The sequence below is a fragment of the Synchiropus splendidus genome, chromosome 18 (assembly GCF_027744825.2).
Source record: "Synchiropus splendidus isolate RoL2022-P1 chromosome 18, RoL_Sspl_1.0, whole genome shotgun sequence".
NCBI classification, from domain to species: domain Eukaryota; kingdom Metazoa; phylum Chordata; class Actinopteri; order Syngnathiformes; family Callionymidae; genus Synchiropus; species Synchiropus splendidus.
This window is the reverse complement of record NC_071351.1, coordinates 13,041,117-13,065,778: the sequence shown is the minus strand read 5'-3', so window position 1 is coordinate 13,065,778 and position 24,662 is coordinate 13,041,117. Positions and strand designations below refer to the sequence as shown.

Here is a 24,662-nt window from a genome sequence, read left to right as displayed (position 1 = left end):
GTAAGTCTGTGTCATGCTGGGTGTGTTTTGCACTTTATTACCGCCGTTTTCAATTGAATGAAATAAAACGTTGTGGCTCTCGAGAGCCGGAGACCCCCGGAGTCTCTTCTTTCTTCAGCTATTGACTGAGGGCAGGTGTTAACCAGAGCTGATGGAAGCCATGAAGGATGCGCCACAGCTCGCCTTGTTTTTCAGTCTCTCCTTTTATTGCTTTATCGCGATGGGAATTTGGGATTTTCAGGTATGATTTTTTTTTTCTCCCTCTCCGTCAAAAAGCTTGGCAAAAAAGGAAGTTGACTTTAGCGCCGCCGGATGGCTCCCTTTATCTCGATGTATCTGTTCAATTATTGAAAAATCTGATGACTTAAAATGGGATACCAAACCTTTTAACCACTTGAGGTACATGTATGTGGCAGTCCCGGGTCCAGACATTGGACACCGCTATACACTGCACTTCTTTTGTCAACCATCTGGATAGTTTTCCCCAAAAGGACACAAAGGATTTCAGCAAGGATTCTTCTCATAGGATGTCCCCACAAACCCCCATCCAAAGCCCCCCACCCCCTCTCCACCAAGGTCCTCTGCCTCACTGACCCCAGTACTATCAGTGTACATCTGAGCTAGTTTCTCCATCTTTAAGGCCCAAATCATCCACGCCGCATCACAGAATTTTGAGCAATAAAACGCTTACTCATCTACTTTATCATGCATCCTCATGCTAACCCAAGTATTCTTCACATGCAGAAGTGTAAAGATGTAACAGAAAACATGGACACTCTTCCATTGTCACTGTGAAACATTAATCTTAAACATTAAAGTAGGACTCCACGGACCTTTTTATTCCAGGGACACGCCGAAAGATCTATATTGCGGCCGCTAAATATTAGCATAACAGCCAGCATCCTCGACCAAGTGGCTTCTCAGAAGCTAAAATGAGTGATTTATGACCAGAGATTGCTCAGCGCGTCTTGGCTGCAGAACCTCCTCTGTAGTTTATCATTAATATCCGCCATAGTATTAACTCTCTCCTGCAGCGATGATGGAAATGCACTTAAAGACGGCCCAATAGAGTTGGAGGGTATTAATCTAATGCTGGTCACAATCATCAATATGCCGCCATAATTTGGGAAACTTAATGTAAAGAGGGCGGGGGGACAGGAAAAAAAAAAGGGGGGGGGGGGATTCAGGAAGCCTCTGATTTACAACAACATGTCTCCGCTTTATCATTGCCGCTGGAGAAAATAGATCCTGAGGACAAATAATCCTTCATTCTTTCTCCTCTCCCCATTATTTGCTCATCACTTTTCCATCCCTACATTTGTCATCCCTCTCTCTCTCTCTCCACTCTGGACTGAGTGGTCACCTCCTCTTCTGCTCAGCCTTTTTCTTTGTAATTTCCTCGTGCAGCGGCTCTCCGATGAGCTCTGCTGATGCATGCTAAATGCCATCGCTAACTCCTCATCGCTGGGGTTTTTTCAAAAACGTGCTGGTGCTGCGACTGTCTCACTCACTGTGCTGGCCCCGCCAACATTATCTGCTGAGTCTCCTCGCAAACATGCGTTTAATCCGACACCTGCAGCACCTACCCTGCTGCAACACAGTGACGCCGCCGAGATATGACGCACTTGGTTTATGACTTTGTCACAGCCAAACTGCACAGAAGCGCACATTCAGAGCTGGACACGCACCGGGCACCTCTTCACTTCTGGAGAGACGTCACTCACTCGGCAACCCCTCCCACATGCAGCGGCCACACACATAGAGGAACAGCGCACCTGCAGCAGACACTCTACATTCACTCCTACAAAAGCCTATTTTAAGGCTTGGAACACATTGTTTCTTTTTCCATTAATTGTAATGGGATAAATCGATTCAGATTTCAAACAAATCACTTCTAGAACGTTCGTCTGGAAGGGATTGTGGTGGAGAACCAACCATCTCACTCACTGTGCTGGCCTCCGGAACATTATCTGCTGAGTCTCCTCGCAAACATGCGTTAAATCCGACACCTGCAGCGCCTACACTGCTGCAACACAGTGACGCCGCCGAGATATGACGCATCACCAGCAGCACATTGCTAAGACATCGAATTAGTACCCCCCTGCCACTAATGACCTTCCGTAATGTAATCATTATTCACAATATCACCATCATGACAACAATCATTAACACTTTGCTGGCTCTCAGATTCTGCGCTGATGGAAGTCGATGATATAGATTAGCAGGTCTGAGTGTGTGTCAGTGTGTGTTCTCATTCTGTTGCTCATCTCTGGCTGCCATTATTTCCTACACTTTATCCATAAAAAGACTCCTTCTAATCTCGAGTCTAAATCGCTGAACAAGTTTCGTTTTTGGAGCAGTAAAATGATGTTAATTGTTGCAGTACATTATGAGATTCGTGCTTCAACTACTGGCAGTGTTTTTACAATAGAGAGTCAAGAGAACCCTCACAACAGCTGCCTGAAATACCGCAGCCTGAGGAGTGAGGTGGAAGGTGTGGAGGGATGATACAGCTTCAAGGTGCATGCTGGGGTGCCAGTTCCCCATGCGCCCCCCTCTGCGATGCTACCAGTGCGTCGCTGCACAGACAGCAGGATGTGCTCCGTGGCATTTGCTCCAAACACCATGATAACAAGTGCGCTTTGATATCCGCACTGACTATACTGTTTGTCTTGACAGAGAAATATAAGGGCGTCTTATAATGCTATGGAACATTTAAATTCCTGGCATGATTTAAGTGCGACTACAGTATTTTAAGGCAACAAAATTAATACGATTAATTAAATTATTATTTTTTAAAATGTAATTTAACAGTTTGCTCTCCAGACAACATGGAACCTTTGCAAGTGCACGCGTTCCACTGATCACACTGGAATCCCTGAACTAGAAGCAAACAAAAGCATTCTGTTTGCTCTTGTTCAGGGATGTTTTTCTCAACAAAATGGCCAGGGTTTCCACTACTCTGAATGTACTTGAAATTTTTATAAAATTGAAATTCTTATACAAATATTTTCAAGACAATAAAAGAGCTTTAGTTTAAATAAGGTGATATAAAAACTTGAATATAGCCACCATCGTGATTTATTGTCAAACTAATGCAAAATAAACAATATTTTGTTGTGTAAAAGTATGTATGGGTCCAACATTTGATTCAGTAATATACCATACCAAAATGTGGCTTCTTCTGGCAAATATTCTTATTCCATTAAACTGCGATTAATTGAGATTAATTCATCGCAAATAATCTTATTGACTAGATGATTTTTTTTAAATCATACCCAACCTGAGTTCAAATAGGAAACTATCACAGAAAAAGAGGAAGGCTGAGTGACTGAGAGTGACATGTAAACAAAAATGTATTTATTCCCACTTTTCAGTCTGAATTTCTCTGCTCCTACTGTAATATTCCCTTACACACAGTTGCAGACACACTGAAGCTTGAACTCACAGTTTTGGAGGTCAGCATGGGCGGGTTGTCGTTGATGTCTGTGACAGTGATAATAGCAGTGGCGGTGTTGGACAGACCGAAGTTCAGGTTGCCCTCCATGTCGGTGGCCTGCACGATGATGGTGTACTGGGACACTTTCTACAAAAGAGAAACAACGGAGTGAGCATCAATCCAGCAGTCCGGGGGGTTATTTCAAACACGAGCCGGGCGTCTATTAGCGAGCTGATCTGAGGACTATACGCAGACTTCCCACCATCTGAAGCGCCGCGATGAAGGCTCCCCTTGGGTCTGCCTTCAAACGCATCTCTTATGCGGAGCCACTTACGGGCCATCGTGGAGACAGTGATCGAGCAGGCAGAGATTAATAGAGTATTTATGCGGTAAAAAGGCGGAGTGATGGATGTCGGGAGGCTCCTTTTGAACGACAGAATGCTTGACACCGGAGAATACGCTTGCTTCTTTTCTTACATTTTCATGTACATGCATCTCCCATGGCAACCGGCTCCCACTCCTTGTCCCGTGGTAGCTAATGGGCTGGAGGAAGGATGGAGTCTGGGTAATGCGTCTTGTCACCGAGAATCACAATTACATTCCCGGAGTCTCTCTCAGCTACTATTCACTGAGTAAATATCCCAATGAGGCCACGTCAGGTGGATGAGACAAGCAGCTCTCCTGGCTTCCTCTCATCGTGACGCTCCACCAGACGCTGAACTCCAACCTTGTACACGCTCCCTCATTAACACGGATAGACAACATGCTTGCCACACACACACACACACACAGACTCGCCTCCTCCTCCCTCTGTATCGTGCTCAGCAGAAGCGCGAGCTCGGCCGCTCCATCAGCCAATGAACAGCATGTACACAACACTCACACTAATTAGACAAGGGAGTAATTATGTAGAGCTCCTCACAAACTCTCACTGTAGCCAAAGCAGCGTACCCAGCTTCCTCTGGAGGACTGAGGGCTGTTACTGTCAACAAGCCTTAAAGAGTCCACAGCAAACCTTTAGAGAAGAATCAGCGTGGGAGTGTATGAAGGCGAGGAAGAGATGCCTCAGAAGTATAGAACAGATGAGAGGATGTGAGACAGCAGGGGATGCAGCTCCGGCATGAGGCGAGGAGTCCACCAAAAATAGATGCTTTTTCATTTTTTTTTTTTTTTTTGGATTGTTTGTTTGTATACATTTCAAAACCTCAGTCCAAAGGAAGAGACTTGGAAAGTTTCAGAGGCCCAAAGTGCAGACCAGAGGTGTGACATCTTCCCGGTGAATTTTCCGAACACGGCAGAAGTTTGTTTTACAACTTGTCGCGGTCCTTGTGAACGCCTTCAAAGCAGAACGTGCGCCTTACAGCAAGAGACACCAGAGGGAAAGATCTTCTCTGCAAATGCTGATTTATATGTATTATTCATTTCATTCATTTTAATATTGCCTTGTATTTGTGAAACATATATCACCATAAATAAACCACATTCACATGTGTACAGTGGTACCTCGGTTCTCGACCACAATCCATTCCAGACAGCCGTTCGAGAAGCGATTTGTTCGAAGTCTGAATTGATTTTTCCCATTACAATGAATGGAAAAAGAAACAATGTGTTCCAAGCCTTAAAATAGTCTTTTGTAGGAGTGAATGTAGAGTGTCTGCTGCAGGTGCGCTGTTCCTCTATGTGTGTGGCCGCTGCATGTGGGAGGGGTTGCCGAGTGAGTGACGTCTCTCCAGAAGTGAAGAGGTGCCCGGTGTGTGTCCAGCTCTGAATGTGCGCTTCTGTGCAGTTTGGCTGTGACAAAGTCATAAACCAAGTAACGCTCTGTCCCAGACTCGCCTCATCCCTGTCCCAGCTCCAGCCCACAACAGGACATCAAACCCTGGAGTGTTGAGAGCGAGCACCTCCCCTGTGACACTCTACCACGGTCCAGTGTGGAGACAGGAAAGGTTTTACACCTCAATATGAAGAAAAGCAGTCAGTAAATGTAGCTAACGGGACACGTCTGCATACAGAGGCTGTGTTATACACAAGAACAAAGCGCGTCGTGGGTCAGCTGATTGGTCCGCGCACGTTATGGTTTTTCCAGCTTTTTTTGGCGGCGTTCGCGTTCTGGATTTTATTTCGAAATCCGAAGCAAAAAAATCCCGAAAATTTTGTTCGAACTCCGATTTGTTCAAATTTCGGGACGTTCGAAAACCGAGGTACCACTGTATTCGCAGCATACTGACCTGTTAAAAATATTCATTATAAAGTAGTTATTTGCATCGTGTTGCTTTGCCTCACAATTCCCCCAGATTTACAGTAAATGACAAAGTAACGGTTAATCCGTATGCAGATAAAAAACAAAAACAATCATTTAACCTATAAAATGATGCTCATTTTACTGCAGATATAATCATAACAACTCAAAAAATTTGCGAAAATTCTGCATTATAGCCGAGGGTACAGTGGATGCACAGAAGGGTCGGACTGAACTTATCCATTTATAAGCTCCTTCTGCACCAAACAGCTCCACTTTTCCCATCTATTTAGGTATACTGCCGTCATTAGACAGGTTTTGCAATGTACTTTTTAAATAAAGGTGATTCAATCTCACACATTTCCAGACACTAAACAAGTGAACAAGACCACTTGAGCACGATGTGTTCTTAATAGGTCTGTCAGCGACGACACCTTGGAGGGAAGATAAGATATTTTCATAGAACAGCTGTCACATCCCGCCGAGAGCGTACAGACATTTTGTGTCACCGTTTTCATGGCTCCCGAAGCAAGGTGACCGATTGAGGCAATTTACTGTAAAACGTGTGAGGGGACAAATTGCAACAAAGCACTCTAAAGTTATTGTGAGTGTCATCAGGAAGAACAATGTTGGCCATTGAGCTCTGTTATCAAACCATTTGACCACACTGGACGCGGGAGTGGCGATTATCCTGTCTGTTGTGCTGGACTCACCTCTCGATCCAGGCCTGGCGCCACCGTCACGATGTCTCCCGTCTCACTGTTGATGGTGAACATGTTGGGGATGGGGCTGTGCGGCGTCTGAGACAGGATTCGGTAGCGTACCATGCCGTTGGCTGTGGTGTTGTCGTCGGCATCGAAGGCTGAAAGATGCATCACGTACGTCCCTGATGGAGAGAAGATTTTTGACCTTCATTCAGAGATACATTTAACACAATTCAAAATTCAATTTCAAATCCAAAGCAGAGAAGCGGGAGAATGTCAATATCACTTCTTTGAGCTGGAGAAGAAGGAATTCTTCAGTTTCTCATCAGCTCCCGTTCCATAAGTCGGTCTTTGTTTTCTCCTGCACGCTCTCATAAGCGCTGGATGGCTGCCTGTCAGATATCTATTCATCTCCCGCTTCTCTCTGCACTGTCTGTCTCGCAGCCAATTCTAATTGCCAAAGATAGTGATATCATCCTAGTGACAGCGCCTGTCCGAATGTAATTGTAACGGCAGCTCCCGTTTTCAAACTTCATTACATTTCAAAGCAACATTTGTCTCTGACTCGACCAGAGGGAGCAGGAGCGTGGTCTCCCAGCAAGACCCGAATTAAAGCAGTGAGGGAGAAGAAGAAAACCGGAGGATAGGCTCCATGTTTGGGATTTTTCCAAGGCATCCTTGTCGTAGCGATGGAGGGATAGAGAGGAGGATGTGATGAATTTCATGTGTCACACATCGGCAGGATAATTTCATTAAGCTGCACTCTTAGGGGGTTTAATATGGGCCCTTTGTACGGGCGTCCTAAGCTGTGCCTGACAGGATTAGGTCCCCTAAATGACTCCTTAATTTGCAAACTAATTCAAGTCTGTAATTGGCCTTCCATGGAAACCACTGGAGCTCTAAACTCGGAAACTCTTCCTTTTTATGGTTATTGTTCGGCTGAATGTCATGCATGCCATTGAGGGTTGTAAGTGTTGGGCAGGAGGGAGACCAGTGCAGTGCGGAGGGAATGAGACAGAAGGAGAGATGAAACGATAAAATGCAGGGCGGCACGACTCTTAAGGCGACGATAAAGTCGACATTTCATCTGAATAAACGTTCAGTTTGGTGCAATTACCTCAGGACTTGCCAGTGATCTGTTTTTTGTCAGATTATTTTTGGCTTTCAACAGTTTAATTCATTCAGTCACCGCTAATCTTCCGCTTATATCTCTATTAAACCAACAAAGTATTTTAAAATTTAGGTTACATCACTTAATTTACAGTAAAAATGTACATGAAATTAAATATTTAGTGGGCTGCATGTGACTCATGGTAAAGGGCGAGACGTAAAACAACAGCAGCAGTGTGACAGCGGGTTAAGAGACCGATCCTAGCTAATGGTAAGACACGCCCACAATGCAATGCAACAACAGATGGAATGCAGCAAACTGGCCAGCATCTGCATCTATTCTCTCTTGGGCCATTCTAAAGCTAGAATACTGACAAAACTAAGGAGCTATGGAAGCAACAATATTGTGAGACCATGCAGCTGCTCTCAAGGAGTATAAAAAAGTACACTGGACCAAACTAGAGGCAGATAAGAGGCAAAATAATAAACAGTGATCATCTTTCAGATGGAAAGTATGGCGTTGACAGAAGGCTTATGAAAAAATGTGGAAAAGAAAATATGATTTATGAGCGCTACACACTGAAATTGCGTTCTGTGCAACAACACGTAAAGAAGCAGTTGTTTAATATCTACTAAATTATTGCAGCACCTTAATACCAGACTTAACCGCATTAAACGCTTACTTTCCCAGACTCTGCAGAGCGACAGCAGGAACCCTTGTGTTTTTATTGTCCCGGAAGCTTCCAGCCACATTTTCCACTGGTATTTCCAGCAATAAAAATAAACTCCTTGAATTATATCATATAAATAAAACGGAGTTCCCACCGTAAAATAAAATGATGTACATTATAGAGACACAATTGACAGAACTCTCATCTCCATGATTCCTCAGCCCTGAGGTGAGGTGATAAAATGACCCAGTGGTGCTACAGTGTGGTACATTTAATCCTCAATCTTCTCTCCAGCCTCCTCTCTGGTTTATGGTCCCTGCTGCACACCAACAAATGAAAAGCCGCTGCTGGAGACTGATTTCCTTGTCTGTCTGTTAAATCAAGGGGAATGGAAAATCAGCTATTGCTTCAAAGATTCAGCAGCGTGGGGGTGATTTAAATGGCAGAATGTACGGTAAAATTAAAGATAAATCTGCCACTTCAAGTCCTTGAGTCAACAAAGGTAGCCGCTGTTTCTAAATATCTGACGGCTCTATAGACAAAAAGTTCACTCAGCAGACCTCCATTACCTGGTTTGGAGCCTTCGTCCACCGAACCATTGTACACCTGGTTTTTGAATTCCGGTCGGTTGTCGTTCATGTCGATAACAAAGATGTACAGATCAATAGGGTTTTCCACTTGGTTGCCGTTCATGTCCACAGCATGGGCTCGCAGCTGGAAGACAAAAATACATCACGACCCTTAAGTATCCGCTCGATAAAGAGAGAGCAATAAGCTGGAGAATAACGATGAGTTCCATTCTTGTGTGACACGACGCCTCTTTTTTTTTTTTTGCGATCGATTTCCCAGAGCTGGTGTTTGATGCAGAAAAAACAGATTTTGTTTATTTAGCATATCTGTGGTGAGGCGCAGACAAGCGAGACAAAAGGTTGATCACACTTTACTTGGAGCTGAAAAACTTTCCTGGCCTCTGCATATTTTTTTGTGGAGAGAGAGAGAGAGAAAAAAAATCAATGCATGCATAATCTAGATGAAACAAACTATGGTTATGAATGCTAGGGGAAAGTTATCGATGGAAACCAGAGCACAGATGAACCCACTGAAGGCTCCTGAAAGAAAATAAAAAAATCGGGCAGCGTAATTTCCGGACTATAAACAGCTACTTTTTTCTTGCGGCTAGTATATGAATTTTTAGAGACTAAAGAGCTGCCAAAATATTGAGCGTTGTCACATCAAACATCACAAGCGTTTTATTTGCCTTAAAGCATTCGAAATGCGCTAATTTCGCCTGCATGTCCTCAGCTCCGCCAACAGAACCGATCTCTTGGAGGACCAGAGACAAGAAGCAGCAGTTGAAACCGAATGTGGTGTCAGAACTTCAGATACGGAAGTGAAAACAGCGCTTTTTAAGCGCCTAAATGTCAGTAAAAGATGTGAGGAGTTCATGATTTAAAGTTCAGAACATTGCTTTCTTGAGTCAGTCTCGAGGCTGGACCCCGTTTTAAAAACTAGTGATCCTTGTGCGTTTTTCTACGCTGCAGACAGCACCGCTGCGCCCTCTAATGTACAAGATCTAATTTCCTTCTTAAATTTAGTGGGTGCGTCTAATATTCTGGTGTGCTCTATAGTCCTGAAATTACGGTATATTTACTGTACAGTCAAAACAGCCAGGACAAAAGTGGTCTATTTTTCACTGAGCTAAAACCTCATTCTCACAGTTCTTAACATCTTTACAAAAGCTTCAACTGTTGCAGTGTATTATGGGCCTTTAATAATCACCTGCGGGCCTTGAGTTGGACGCTCCTGTTTCAGGGGCCACTCACCCATTTTAGAATACAGTCAGAGCTTGAATGATTTGTCAAGATCTGGGGAAGATTTCTGGCCTCTCTGGAAAAGTCCAATTACCCATGTTCCTCAGTGGTCGGCAGATTAGGTGCCTCTTGTGGCAAAGCAAAACCAGATCAAGTGATGGCATGTTTTATCAGCCAGGGACCAAAGGATTTGCTGAAACTTAAAAAATCTCATCTTGCTTTACTGGTTTATAACCGCAAAATAAACATTCCAGGTTCTTACACTCATGTTGGGTTTCATATCGAAGACGCCTGCCAAAGATTGGGCAAATTCTAAGAAGAAAATGTGACAAAACAGTAACAACATAACTTCCACCCCCCCCAATGGATGGTTCCCTTTTCTTATCATCCCAACTCAATCCGATCACACTTCCAACAGAAACAGCGATTTGGAATCAGCCTGTCTAAGACACTCACTCACACCTACTGACTCTTCTTGAGGGTATAAATCCATTTTTCATCAACTGTGTGGTCAGACATGAGCCTTTACAAGGAGAAGTATAATTTCCTGGGGAATCTGAGAACCTTCTCTTTATTCTTCCTTTCTTTTTTTTTTTGGAAGGAAGAGAGTCCTTAACTCTCTTCCGTCTCGGTCTTCAAAAGCAGTCAGCTCATCACAAATTCAGCTCAGTTGTGCTCAGATCAATCAAATCAGAAACTTGGAATTCTACCAAGGACTGGACATAAACTTGCTAAACTCAATAAATAGAATAAAATATGTCCTGACAACTTGAAAAAAAAATGTGTGGAGGAAAAGTACAGAGGATAAATCACAGGAGGAAAATAGTCCCACCAATCTGACAGCGATTGTTATTCTAGTCATAAAAAGTGGTAATTTTAATGATGTAAAATGAGTGAAGAGAAGAGAAAATGTTTTGTGAGTGGCGAGAGCTTAAGCCAGAGGAGACTTGGGAAGTCAAGCTGCGACTTTAATTTCAAAGCATGTGCTTTCTGACGTATCTGGGTTCAGTCGCTGATGAGACAAATCGATTTGGAAACCGTGAATTTCAGAAGAAATCACTTGTTTACTTTTAAATCATCTTTGAAGCTTGACAAGACTGTTTTTTTCCGACCAGAAAACAGTTTGTTTTTTTTCAGCATTTCCCATCAGGGGTTGCCATAGCAGGTCGCTATCATAACACCATCGCACTGCGCTCTCACGGTGGTCTGTTTCATTTTGGGGTTCATTGGAATAAAAAAAGTGGTGACAAAAATGTGCTGTAGATATTCCCAATAACATCAAAGCCTGTTTTTTTCAATTCCGGTAGAACGTAGATATAGGACTGCAGGAAACCCCCTAAAGCAAAGGTGTATGAAGCATGTACACATGCTCTGTTTTCATGATACAATGCTTTGATTTTAGAGCTCAATGACCTACTACATCTTCACAGTTTTTAGGGGCCATATATAGCACATTGCCGGGCAGATTGGGCCCTTGGGCGTGGGGTTTGACACCACATAAAGAACGCCCCACAGAAGACTCCGCGAAGGAAATAAATGAGACAAGCATCTGCACTTGAACTGAGGAAACCGAACGTTTTCATCTGACTGATTGGAAAAGTGTTCCCCGTCCACTGCAGGACCTTGAGAGCCAGATAAGTGAAATAGACTGCAGGCTCATTGTGACAGGAAATAGAATAAGTAACATCCTCCCAAAGGCTCCTCACTCTTCTCCACCGCTCCCATCCTTCCTTCCAAACCCTCTTCCATCGCACACCTACGCTGAAATTGAGTCTACAGGTCTCTCTGGGGTTAATTTGACTTTACTTTCTACCACTGCATTGTCTGATCCGTCTCGCACCCAATATCTGTGCACTACCCATCAGTTCTCGCTGCAGCGGCCGGAGAGCCAGCACGCTTATCTCCAACCCCCTCGTCCCACCATCACACACGCTCCCACCCCTTAATTCAATAACAGCAGGAGCTGGAGATTACCGCCATGTTTAAAGAACTCATAGCGTAATTCTCCGTCCACATTAAAGTTATTATCTGAAAAGACTGAGAGGAGAAAACACTGAGGTGTCATCGTGATAACAGCAGACGCTCCAAGGTTTCTCTCTCATATCTGGTATTTACACCGCCCGGAAATACACAAGTGGCACGGTAACTTTGTAACGTCCTTGCTTGAGTTTGGGAGTAAATAAATGAACACCACCTCGCGAATATGACTCATAAATAAATTAAAGGCAATCACTTTTCTACTTGATTAACATCTCAAGTTTGATCCCACGACTCATCTGCATTTCCAACGTTCACCATCCGGAATACCTCGTCCGCACTTGACACGCCTTTTAAAAACACATCAATGAGATGCATTTTCTCCCACAATTCACATTTCTTGGGCATTATTTAAACCGACTTGGAGGAGCTGAAATGGGAAACATGGCAGCAGCGAATCCTCTCAATGCAGTGTTTTCGTATAAGAAAGGCTTTTTCATGACAGCATCTGATGCCTTTGTGCTACTTTTACTTTGTAGTTGTGGCAGCAATAGCAGAGAAAGCCTCAATTTTTCAGGCTGCGGGCATCTTCTGCCATTAGTCGTGGTGACAGACCTAAAAATGCCACTTAAAGTCAGATGTGAAAACCTGGCTTTTACTTCCTATTTGCATGGGGGCATCACCCGAAACAGCATCTTTGTATGGAGTCACAAGTCTATATGTTGTAGATTTCACTTTTATTTTTTTTAAATTGCATTTCCCATTTCCTGGTTTGTACATCTTACATTTTTAAATTGCATTCTTGAATACTCTTTTTTTGTGTATGCCTCTTATTGTCATACATTCATTGATAACTATAATGCAAAATGTCCCAAAAAAAAAAACATTTATTGTCACAGATTAAACAGGAAATAAAAGTCACTTGGATGCAGCGTGTGTTATCTCATTTACCACCATTTTTTGTAGGATATCGGGCCAATTTCTGAGCCCAGCTCGGTGATAAATAGCCTGTGGAATGATGAAGCGTGAAGTATAATCATAGGTCACGGTTTGAACACTATCAGCCAGGATGCTGCATTTGTTGTGGTTTAAATTAGCAAGCTTTGGGCCAAATAAAATGATGTTTCAGGCTTGTTTTAACCCCTGGGCCTTGAGCTCTAAAAAGCTTACACATGTATTGTCACAATATTCTCTATTAATAAATGTATAATAAATAAAAAAAATTATAAATGTCTGTTTTTTTCTGCATCTTTTCAAGTAATTGTGTAGAAAGCGTGGCGCCCCTCAGACCCCCAAATTATGACAGGTGTACCCCCACTCACGTGGTAAGAGGAGCGATGTTCCCGGTCTAAGGGTTTGGTCACAAACATTTTCCCAAGCACTGGATCGATGTTGAACACTTCATTGGGCGGCTGATCTGCTCCCACTCCAGTGATGCTGTATCGAATGGAAATGTCTTGGTCCTGATCCGAACGGATCTGTGAGACACAAGCAAACCACGTGTTCAGCCGATCCAGACACATAAGTCAAACCTTGATACAAAGCTCAAAGTAACTTAACAATGCAATATTTCTTTGATGAAATTCACACACTTCAGTAGGCGATTCAAGCTATGGTACTCAAGGATTCCATTCGCGCCGCCGTGAGGAGAGCGGTGCATTCTGCTTTGCAGAACTGAACTGCCTCAAAAACAGACATTTTTGAGTTCAATAATTTCTGCCGAGGAAAAGATGATGGGAAAATCTGCATACAATTACACTTGGCTTAGACGGTCGGGTAGTGCCCCAAATAAAAAGCCCAAAAACACAGGAAGTGGATGGAAATCAATTTGAAAATGACATCATGAGATGCTTGCTGTGCATTAGCGGAGAAGGCTGCACGACAATAACAACATTTGCAGGGAGGCAATTCAGCGCTGGGACAATAATTGTTTCATGGAGGCTGGATTTGAGGCTGAGATTAGAATTATTTAATATCTGTGAGAGATGGGAAGTGGAGGGCTGATTTACATGAGTACCAGTGTTGGAGTCAGGCACTGGTGTTTTCAGGGACGTTTTAGCTTTGAGAGGTGGCTGCGAGAAAAGAAGAACACGTGTCAGATTGCGATGTTATTTGAATAATCCATTAGGGGGAATTATACTTTCAGGGCGACTGGGATGGCTTAACCTGAGCTGTCACATATAAAAGACGGTTTGTCAGAGCGTTATGAAAAAATGATTTAAGGGAGCGTAAAAGAGAAATGAGGCAACAAAAACGTGAAAAGATTTAGAAGATCTAGTTATAAACATTATGAGGAATGGTTGGCGGGGATCTTGGAAATTACAATACAAGTAACATCCGACTTACGACCGAGATCAGTTCCGACCAACCGGTCGTAAGTCGGACTGGACAGAAGTGGAATGCCATTCAAAATAGCCGACGCGAGGGTTATAGGTGCTACTGTAGTGGTAGATGGCTGTGTGAGAGTGAGATGCTGGGATACTGTGCTGCGGTGCCAGACATTGAATAAAAGACAACAAACAAATAAAATAAAAACAATCTGCTGGCATCTGCTGGCCGTGGTCATAAGTACGGGTGGTTGTAAGTCGGTGTTACTAGTACATTACATGCCATTAGCAGGGCCAAAGTGGTGCACAGGCATCATTATTGACGCTCAAACCTCTGTTGTGTTTGTCAATATTTTGGAAAATTGACACCATCAACACACATGCTCAGCTCTTGTTTCCCATGCAGATGAAGCAGCAGACCAGATTTGGCCCTCGGGCCTGAGGTTTCACCACCGCTCTGTCCCTGTCTGTGTTTGGCATGGCATACTCAGGACCAGCCACTCTGATCCTTCTCGCTCCTCTTCACAACTTGGGGCCACAGCCAAACGCTGAACACATTTTATAGACCATGAATTTAAGTTGAAAGCATAAAGAGAATCATTACCAAACAAATTCTAAATCCAATTATTGTGCGCTGCAATTGCAAGAGAGAAAATCTCATCAGAAAACGGAGCCCAATGAGAGCTGTAAGTGCAGTGTATTATGGGACTTGGATGGTCGAGGGGTGTCATTGCTTTTCACTATAGCGAGTCTGATGCCTTCGGGGTCGATGAATTTGCATTAATGGAACCTCCAGCACTTTGATAAAACTTGGTTTATCGTTCACTTGTCTGATCTCTTCAAGTGAAATGTGAGAGAAAGAATTTGCAGCGTAACACTCTCCTGGCTGCTGAGCGTGTCGGGAAAGGCTCCCAAACGTCTTGCTTCTGTGTGCTCTTATATGAGTGCTAGCTGGATTCAGGACCTGTTTGAGACCCCTGGGGAGATTGAACTATCACAGACTAGTTTGTGAGTATAAAGTAATAAATCGATTGCAATAATCTGTGCCTCAGTGAGTTTAAAAGACGAGTTAATCCCAGCGGAATTACCGGCCGCACCTAAACAAACACCAGCCTCCTAAACAGCACATAACTTGAAGCAGAAAGTAAACTTTGTAATAGCCATTAGAGCTTTGCACATCACCGAGGATTTATGCTTTAAGCTCCAGACAGTGTTTTGTATTTTAGTAAAATGTGGGAGCAGGTGAGGTTAACGTGCACCCATGAGGACCACAAGTATGTGCTGAGACACATTTTAAGAGCTTTCTTTTGTACAAACTTGCTGAATCGGTGGACGACGAACTGCAAGTCGGTGTAATGTTCCACTGAGCTCAAAACCAGACGAGCTCCCTCGAGGGCCCGAATGTCTGACCACAGAAAGAGTGTTATTACATATTTCCATGCGGCCTGTGGTGTTTTATAAATTTAAACTGCTGCATAATTTGCTTCATAACTAAACGTTTTTTGTTTTTTTTTTGCTTCAGAAGCATTCCTTCCTCCTCCTCCTGCGACAATGTTCAAGTGGTGAAACATACTTGTTTTTCTTGGCTTCACCATTCACAGTCTCCTGGAGTGATTTATTCGGCGCAGGAAGTGGGCAGTTGCATTGATTCGGTGCTCGGGACGGATTGTGAGGGAAGAGGAATCGCCGGGAGCAGCTCATTACGGGGGAAAAGTGAGGGAATGAAAGGGGCTTAGTTAATTTTCTGAGGCCATAAACTTAATTAAAATTCCCAACAATGAACATGGTGTTTCAAAATGTGACGTAGATTGTGGACATAATAGAATATCAGGGCGTGTTAACCTCCGTACAGTAGAAAACATCTAACTCACTTTGCGCCGCAACTATTTTCAGCGAAATTTTGCTATTATTCTTCTAAGAACTGTTGTGCTGTGTGTTTGCACCCATTCTCATGCACCTCTAGTTCAGTCAGAAATAATTAAACAAAAATAATTGTTGCAGAAGATGAATCTGCCGTGGCATTTCTATCACCATCTTCTATTCATCTGGGGATATTGTGACAAGTAGGATTGGAAAGTGATCCTGAGGACCAGGATTTACGCCGCCATTTTTGCCTGGATTTTGTAGAACATCAGTCACTCAGAACGTCCAGTTTGGGCGCGATCATTGTAGTTTAATTCATCCCCGACCCACTACAGGACTGTAAACATCAAAACCAGACGTGCGGGCAAAGACTTGCACACAAAGTGAAGCGTCTTTTGAAAAGACTCTCCTTCTTTCAGGCACCAAATTAGACACACTGCGGTTTGACACAGCGGAGACCTGCTGTGAAAAGAGTTGGCGCCGCGACACCGACAACAGCAACGCAAGGACACCGCTTATTAGACAGGTGTCATCCCCACGCCGCCCGGTGTCGAGGACAAAAACACATCACTCACGCCGACTGCTGCTACTACTGTCCTTTATCTCAACATCTCAAATCTCTCAGCGCCTCTTGAGGGGCTCAATAAGTTGAAGACGCTCCATGCAAATAAGTTACAGCTGATATTCCTTCAACTCATCCTGTGAAACCCCCAGTCATCCAACAGCCACACAGCTGGAGGCCCAGTAAAAGCCTGCGTGGCTGCAGCATGCTGACTTCAGCTACCTCTCCTGTCGCATTAGCAAATACAAGCCATCATTACAGTCTCCCACACTCACTCCACCCCAGCTTTTCTCCACCCCTCTCCTTGTCTTGCCTTTCCTTTGCCCTCCCTTCTTCCCTTAACTCCCCTGCTCTCATTTCTACTCCTCCCCCTTTCCTCTCATCCCGCCGTAGTTTCTCTCTCCGTCTTTACGAAAGGTCTCTGCGGAGACTGAAGGCATGCATGAAAAATAAAATTACTTCAATCCGTTGGCCTTGGCAGTGGTGTATAAATCCTCACCAGTTAGGAAGTGATAGCTCTCTATAATTCCATTTGGGTTTTCCCCGCCCCCCTGATTTCTCACCGTTCGCTCGGAGCGGAGAGAGATTCAGCCGCACTTCTCCACAGTAATTCCAGCCAATTAGCTTTCCCTCCCACAACGTTCACCGAGGCACTTTTAAAACTGTGCAGCGGCAGAATCTCCAGTCCAATCACTTCCTGCAAACTATTTGTGAGCTTTGTTGTCTCACACTGGAGGATGCTATTGAAACGGCTAATGTGCACGACCTTCGCGTGAACACTTTTTACTGTCGGGGGAGAGAATAAACGTGGCGTGAGCTGAGAAAATGTTAGCATGTCGGAACTGCGACCTCTCCACCAGTGTTGGTCTCTTTCCCTTGAATGACAAAGACGCTCAAAGCAAGACTAGTGGACGTCATTCAGAACTGCAGCATGGACACAATGCGTTCAAAGTTCACAAGAAAACATCTAACTCACTTTGCGCCGCAACTATTTTCAGCGAAATGTTGCTATTATTCTTCTAAGAACTGTTGTGCTGTGTGTTTGCACCCATTCTCACGCACCTCTAGTTCAGTCAGAAATAATTAAAAAAAAAGAATTGTTGCAGAAGATGAATCTGCCGTGGCATTTCTATCACCATCTTCTATTCATCTGGGGATATTGTGACAAGCTCCGTCGCTGTCATTTCCCCCGTATTTACGCGGGAAATCGAGGAAATGTGTTGAAGAATTCCCAGCATGAAAGGGACAGACCGTCCTCTTTTCATACAAGCACGTTTCATCTCCACATTTTCTAACATAACACATTGTGAATTTTCATGAGCTCTAACAATCGCATACATCTATTTTCTCCTTCCCGCAAATGTCTTCTTTTGTGTTTCTTTTTTCTTTCCACACTCATGTTTTACAGATGGGAAGAAAAGAAGTAATGATGAACAGCGAAAGGAGAAGCCAGCTTGACAGTCGTGACTGCAACACCCGGCATCAGAAACTAGACAGCGTCGTAATGACCCATTTGTTGACGGATCAAAGTTGTTCCCTTCATTACTGACAACTTGTCTGCCTCTTAAGGAGATGGTATCGCTGAGCTTAGCCGCCTTCTGCCTGGCAAAACTGTATCGAATGAGAAATTATCATGCCACAGGGTCTGCCGGGAAAAGAGATGGCGAGGGGCAGGAAACAGAAGCGGCGCTTGCTGGGGTGTGGAGGAATTAATTCTCGCTTTAATATTAATGGAAATGCTTGAAAGTATTCAAAGAACTGCTTAGATTTGAGATGGCACACGTCTGTTTGAACATTAGTGGGAGGAAAAAAAAAATCACTTATTTAAAGTCAGATAAAATGTGCTGCATAGTTGTTACTTAAAATTACAATTGTCCATTTTTATATAGCTGAAGAACGTTTTTATTGATAATTTACCGGATTAACACAAGGGGGGAAATAAGTCTTTCTGAATGAAAGCAGTGATTTGTAAAACAGTTGAAATGGTCCTAAACCCTCCCAGATATTTGACACTTGGGAGAGTGAGGTGATCGATGGGGAGGTGAATGTGAGCCGGCTAGATTAATGGTTTTTAAATGACTGACCCCTTTCGCTTTTGAATTTTCCTTTGCTCATCCATCACATTTAAAGCTGCGCTTTTCTTTGGAAAAACATTGCGGTCAGGAGATAATTCATTGGCTGGCATTATGGACATGACATGTGAGGGAAAGCTCAGCAGCTGCAAGTGTCTTACTGGATACGGATTAAAAAAGCATTTTCAGTGTTTTTTTTTTTAAAGGTAACTACAGTTAGAAGTGGAAAAAACAAAGTTCGAAGGGGTTTGTTTACATTGGTCAGCTTTCATTTGCTAGCATTAAATCAAGGGTCAAACTCATGGCCTGGGGGCCAAAGTGTAAAACTAATGTAAAGTGCCCCAAAAACTATAAGGATGATCAACGTCAAGAATTAATCTGGAAAATTCCTGAAAATTAGTTGCACTTAAAGGAAAATTTGAAGACTGATATTTGCGTTTCAAGAAGTAAACAAGACCTGCTACTGTGTTGTGAGTCCGTGGTGCCTTTAATAGTTATTACGGACACTAATACAGGATCAAGCTCACCAATAAAAAATGGTACTTACAGATGGTTCAGTAAAAATGAGATGAGACACATCTTGCTAGACGGCGTCAGTTATGTTCGTCGTGTTTGAGCTTTTCGGTCCAGTTAGCCTTGTGTGCTGCGGTCAATTCCTGTTGAGTTTTTGAGATGTTTTTTTTCGTCTTCCTGTGTGCGCTTCGTCTGTCTTGTTTGCATCTCCCCATTGGATGAGCAATTCTAACCTTCCTTGAGAGCACTTTTGACCCGTTTTGTTCTCACCATTATTTCCCTCCCTGTGAATCTGAACCTCTCCCGCGTTTGGGTCCTTGCCGAGACTGATCACACCCACAAAGTTCAATAGCCCTGTTGTTGCTTCTCTTCCAGCTGATCAGCTACTCAAGTAGTTTCTGTTTTTAACAAAAAAGTGTTGGATTCCGCAGCAAAAATGCCTCGAGCGCTACTTACCACTCTTCTCTTCGATTTCTCTTTAAAAGGAACCTCAGTGAGTCCTTGGTGAAGTTTACTCTCCTCTACAACAGAGAGTGAAGGGAAGAGACAAAAAGTCCCAGCAAGCACCAGAATATTGGAGCTCACCAAATGTAGAACCAGCCCGAAACATTTGCTCTGATCTCCAGCTCCATGCAGCAACAGCAGCGTCCAAACTCACCATCAAAAACGCAACTCAAACTAATAGTTTCATCGATCTTACTCCATTCATTATTGAGCATTTCTGATCGCTCTTTACTTTGAAGCGCAGATGAGTCATCTCTGTCCAGTTTGACAATTACTCACATAACTCGGAATGCTGGCTCCTTTTAAAGATATCACAGCCAACAAAAGAAAAGCCTCCAGCCAATTTTTCTGTCTTAGTGTTCTGGGCTCTTAGCCGGAATTTTCTTCATAAAGTTTTGTCTTTTGTGTCGATAAAGTCTTGTCAGTTGGCGAATGCTGTGAACTTAAGACAGTGATAGCTTCAGTTTATGCGTTTGGCTTTGACCCAGCACGGACTGGAGGGGCATTTCAGTGGTGAAGGCGCGCAAGATGGTTTACCTCCTCAAATCATTGTCATCTCTCCATCATTACAAAGTAAATACAGTACCTCCAGTCATGTCTGGCCTTTATGTACAAACAATTTGGCAACTTGGCTTCTGAGGAAACACATCTTGGCAAGACACAATCCTTCAATCTTCATTCAAACCTTCATTTGATTTGGTTTGAAGTCGGTTCAATGGACACAATCTTGGACGGATATTTCCCTAAAGATGGCTCCAGTCAAGGTCGCACCAAGGCTTTAGTGGGGGATTTATCTGCTGTTTTTATTGATGTGTTGACAAGTGTGAGGGCGAGTCATTAAGGAGGCCTTAAGGGCTCTGATATACCATTGTGGTGTCTGATTTAGGTAGCTAAACTAACACACAAAGTCCTCAGTCTAAATCCAGCCTGTGTGTAATGCATCCATGCGAGGGTCTTAGAAAACAACTGGCTTCTTGTTGAATTAAATGGGAGCTCCAGTGTGTGACGTGTCTATTAATATCCCTCTGCTCCTCACCACACCCAAAAAAATATTTATAAAAAAACATGTTGACTTCAGAGAGATAATGGAGAGAAAAAAAAAACACTGCATACCAAGGAGTAGACCAACAGCAGCAGGACATGCTCCTAACATTTTGATCTTAAACTAAGCAGAGACAAACGTAAGATTCAAAGAAGAGAAATAAAGACATGATCGGCAGCACGCACTCGTGTATCGATCAGGGCACTCTATAAGGACGTCATCCATCGCCACCTGACAGCTACAAGCACTTCAGAAGCTGAATCTTAGATAATGGTCAACAGCCATTTTTTACTGACTTCCATCCCATCTGTCTCTCCGAATGATTCCTTAATCCAGACCATTAACTTGCACTCAGGAGCCACTCAAAACAGGCACTTAAGGGATGGTTTCCATCTTGTGCCACCTCAAAATTTGGGAGAAATCAGTCCATCTTAACCAGCGCGAGAGGCTCTGGGTAAGAAAATAACAATCCCCCGCTGGTTTCTTATGAAGTCTGATTCTCACTTGAACACTTGTAACACCTGTTTCTGGTTAGAATTGACTCCTTTGGTGTCAACTTCCTCCTCCTCCGCTTTGAAAAAAGTCGTTGAAGAACTTCTGGCTTCTATCAAGGACAGAAATGATTAATAAATCTTGCTATATCGCAGCTTTAATTTAATATGATGTTGTTTAATGTCTCATATTCATACGAGTCGCTTCCTGTTGTCAGGACCCCGCAACATCTATTTACTGTATTGACTTTGTTCCCTCGCATGCTTTGACTTGTTACTAAAGACTGATGAATACGTTTCCATCATTACCAATTTATTTACCAAGAAATGAAGCTTGTTGAAAGTGCATCAAGGCAACCTTCCCTTGAAGGTAATGAATGCCGTGCGCTTTCTTGAATTCAAGCACGGACTGAAGTGCCTGAAAAAGTGTCGCAACTTTCATGAATCCCTCTGAGATCAATAGAAATCTCTTCTACTTTCTTTCAATGCCATCTGTCGTGACACGTACATAACCACACCTGCGCATGTAAAGGTGCTATCCACTGGAATCACTTGTAGATGTAAATGCTAGAGAGCTAATCTGCTTTTTAGCATGCGTCGAATTACTTTCATCTCCATATATATGACTTATTTGGGGGGTAAGGAAATCAAGATTTGAGCACAATGTTGAGACCATTGTTCTGGAATGAGCATTTCCAACAGCATGCAGATTTGACTCACCGAGTGTTGTCGACGGAACAATACATAAAGGAAGACTGATGTCAAAGCAGCCAGCTATGTGTCAAACGCGAAACGTGGGCTTCCCATATTTCAAGCTCTGTACATAAGCCTGTTTTTTTCCCCTCACAAAAAGATGCCTCAGTGAGCAGGACGGTACGAGCAGTCTGTCAATTTCAGACAGAAATTCCCTAAAGACTTAAAAACATGACCTTTCATGACTCTGGATCCCATCAAACAAGCACGCCACGTCCAAATACAACAACAAGCAGTAACAATCAGAAAAGTGCTCCGGCACGCTACAGCGAATCAGACAAGAAACCAAGGTGTTGGACAACAGGCCCCAGAAAAAGGCTGCCTATCTCTGCAGAGACAGAGCTGCGGAGAGAAACAGTTCTGAGGCTGCATATCTCAAACCCACTCCATCTGTCAAACACACAGCGAAAGAAATAGGACAGCTTGCATGTTTCGCTGCGAGTCAGCAAAGCAGAGCATTAAGAGTTTTCTTGTGGCATTTTTAAAAACACACACACTTGAGCTCAGACTTTGATGGAGTTGTACAATGTCTGAGATGCAGGTCTGGCGTGATGTTGAATTTATTTTTGTGACTCTAAAAGCATGTGTGAGTTGCTCACACTGTACAGCTGTTTAGTCCACTACTTTAGTCCAATGTCCACTAAGACATTGGTCCCAAAAACATACAGAGGATCCTCATAGAGAATGTGAAGGCAGACCGCCTTAAGAGCACTGTGAGAGTGGAGCGGGACCTGACAAGCTGTCTGGATTTCAGGGAAGTTATGTGGAGCAGCCATGTGCGGCAGCTCGCTGGTCTCTCTACGTGGACCATGGAAAACGGAATGGCTTCATAACGTACAAACCTGGTAACATCTGAACCCTCCAACATCTTTAAACACAAGTGAAAGACAACAAATTGTCTACGACACAGTACTGCTGTATTTCCACTCATAAAGTTGGGGCGAAAATAAATGCTTCTCTGTTGCATTAAAGGCTACATTTCAGAAGATAGGAAATAAAGACAATCGATAAGGACGACAAATGTAGGGCTATCATTTTGGCATTTGGAAATATGAAGGAGACTAAATAGGACAGTGATGATGGATGTGATCATTCTGGTGTCAAACATTATTATACAGTACAGCCTGTGTTTTTCAAATTGATTTCCACCTCCAGTCAAAACGAAGAAAAAGAGACAGACTGGAGTTGTTCTTCGAGCAAGAACAGATGAGGTCATCTGACAAGTCACATCAAAATTAGCTTTTATTTTATTTTTTTCCAGCGTTGACTTCATTAGTTCTGGAGCTGTTGTTAAAACTGTAAACCCTTCTACTTGGCAGCAAGAAACTGGAGATGAACGGATGCCAAAATGGATGTGTGAAGTTAACTCAGTGGTCTACAGCTGAGTCAGCCGCACAGCAGTTGCGATGACGAATAAACAACTGACTAAAAGCGAGCTCGGATTACAAACAGCGAAACATAATCTCACGTCCAACTGCTCCACAATATTCTAAATGGATGGATCTTAAATAATCGGTCTCTGTCCATCGCTTTCTCTTCCTGCTTCGGTTTGTTTTGTGAATCCGCATGAGGCAAGTCCTCACTTCATCAGTCAAACTTAAGCTGCGTGACATCGGCAACACATCGACGGCGGACACATTTGTGACAGTGGCATTTTCTAATCTAAAAAAAAGGGACAAAAGAAAAAAAGATGCAAATTCGATCTGAACCAGCTTAGTCGATGCGGCTCAAATGAAATTGAGAGATAACACCGTCAATACGCTTTGGTGTCAGTTAAACGGCGGCTGAAATGACGTAGGTGGGATTATTGAAAGACCTTCCTCTACATTAGTGGAAATAACACAGAGAAATGGGAGTTAAGAAGTAAATGACTTTTCCAATTATTACAGCGCTGAAAGAAGTCGGATCTTTAATAGCACAGACTTACAGCAAATTAGAACGACCATTCTTCCTGCTGCTAACAATGGAGCCACGCGCTCTCCTCACTCCCTTTTCTTCCAGCAGGAGAGAATTAAAATCAGGCAGCCATTGTGGGGGCAGACAAAGAACAGCCGCACCCCCTCCAATGGCTGAGTGAGACTTGAGCGCGCGGGCTACTATCTCAATGTTATCCCCTAATGCTGCTCTCCACCAGCTTTTATGCCACTTTCCTTTCATTGAAGGTCTGATTAAATTGTGAAATTGGTAGTGTGATGGATGCATTCACCACTTCTTCAGCCTCCCGCGGCTCTGACAATGAAAATATTAAAAGCCCTTGTTACTTTTTCCCTCTTTTGACCCCCTCACTCCCTGAAAATTCCATCGGAATAATTACTGCTGAAGATTTGTCGGGCTGATAGATGGTATCCGAGCAAGGCGTATTAGACCATGCTGTTGCAGTTTTCGCCAACCTTTTCTCGCACTTCCTTTTGTCCACACTCTCCCATAATTTTCTTGGAGAATGCGCTTTATCCGGAAAACCCGGTTTTCAACTTAATTGCAAAGTTGTTTCTCTCTTTTTCTTCACTTTAAATACACTGATCGCATTTAAAAACCACTTAGTGTATAATTATACCACGACTTTGTCTAAGCAGTTCTAATGACG

General features: G+C 43.3%; 1 protein-coding gene across 8 annotated transcripts in view; it reads right to left on the bottom strand.

The window, feature by feature from the left end:
• The window catches only part of LOC128749131 (cadherin-4-like), a 247,847-nt gene that overhangs the window by 20,656 nt on the left and 202,529 nt on the right, over positions 1–24,662 (bottom strand). For all 8 annotated transcript variants that reach the window (XM_053848402.1, XM_053848404.1, XM_053848403.1 and 5 more), the window contains 4 exons: positions 13,274–13,429; positions 8,733–8,877; positions 6,392–6,564; positions 3,449–3,586 (listed from right to left, as the gene is read on the bottom strand). In XM_053848402.1, the coding sequence (XP_053704377.1) occupies positions 3,449–3,586; positions 6,392–6,564; positions 8,733–8,877; positions 13,274–13,429 (612 nt within the window). The remainder of the gene's footprint in view (positions 1–3,448; positions 3,587–6,391; positions 6,565–8,732; positions 8,878–13,273; positions 13,430–24,662) is intronic.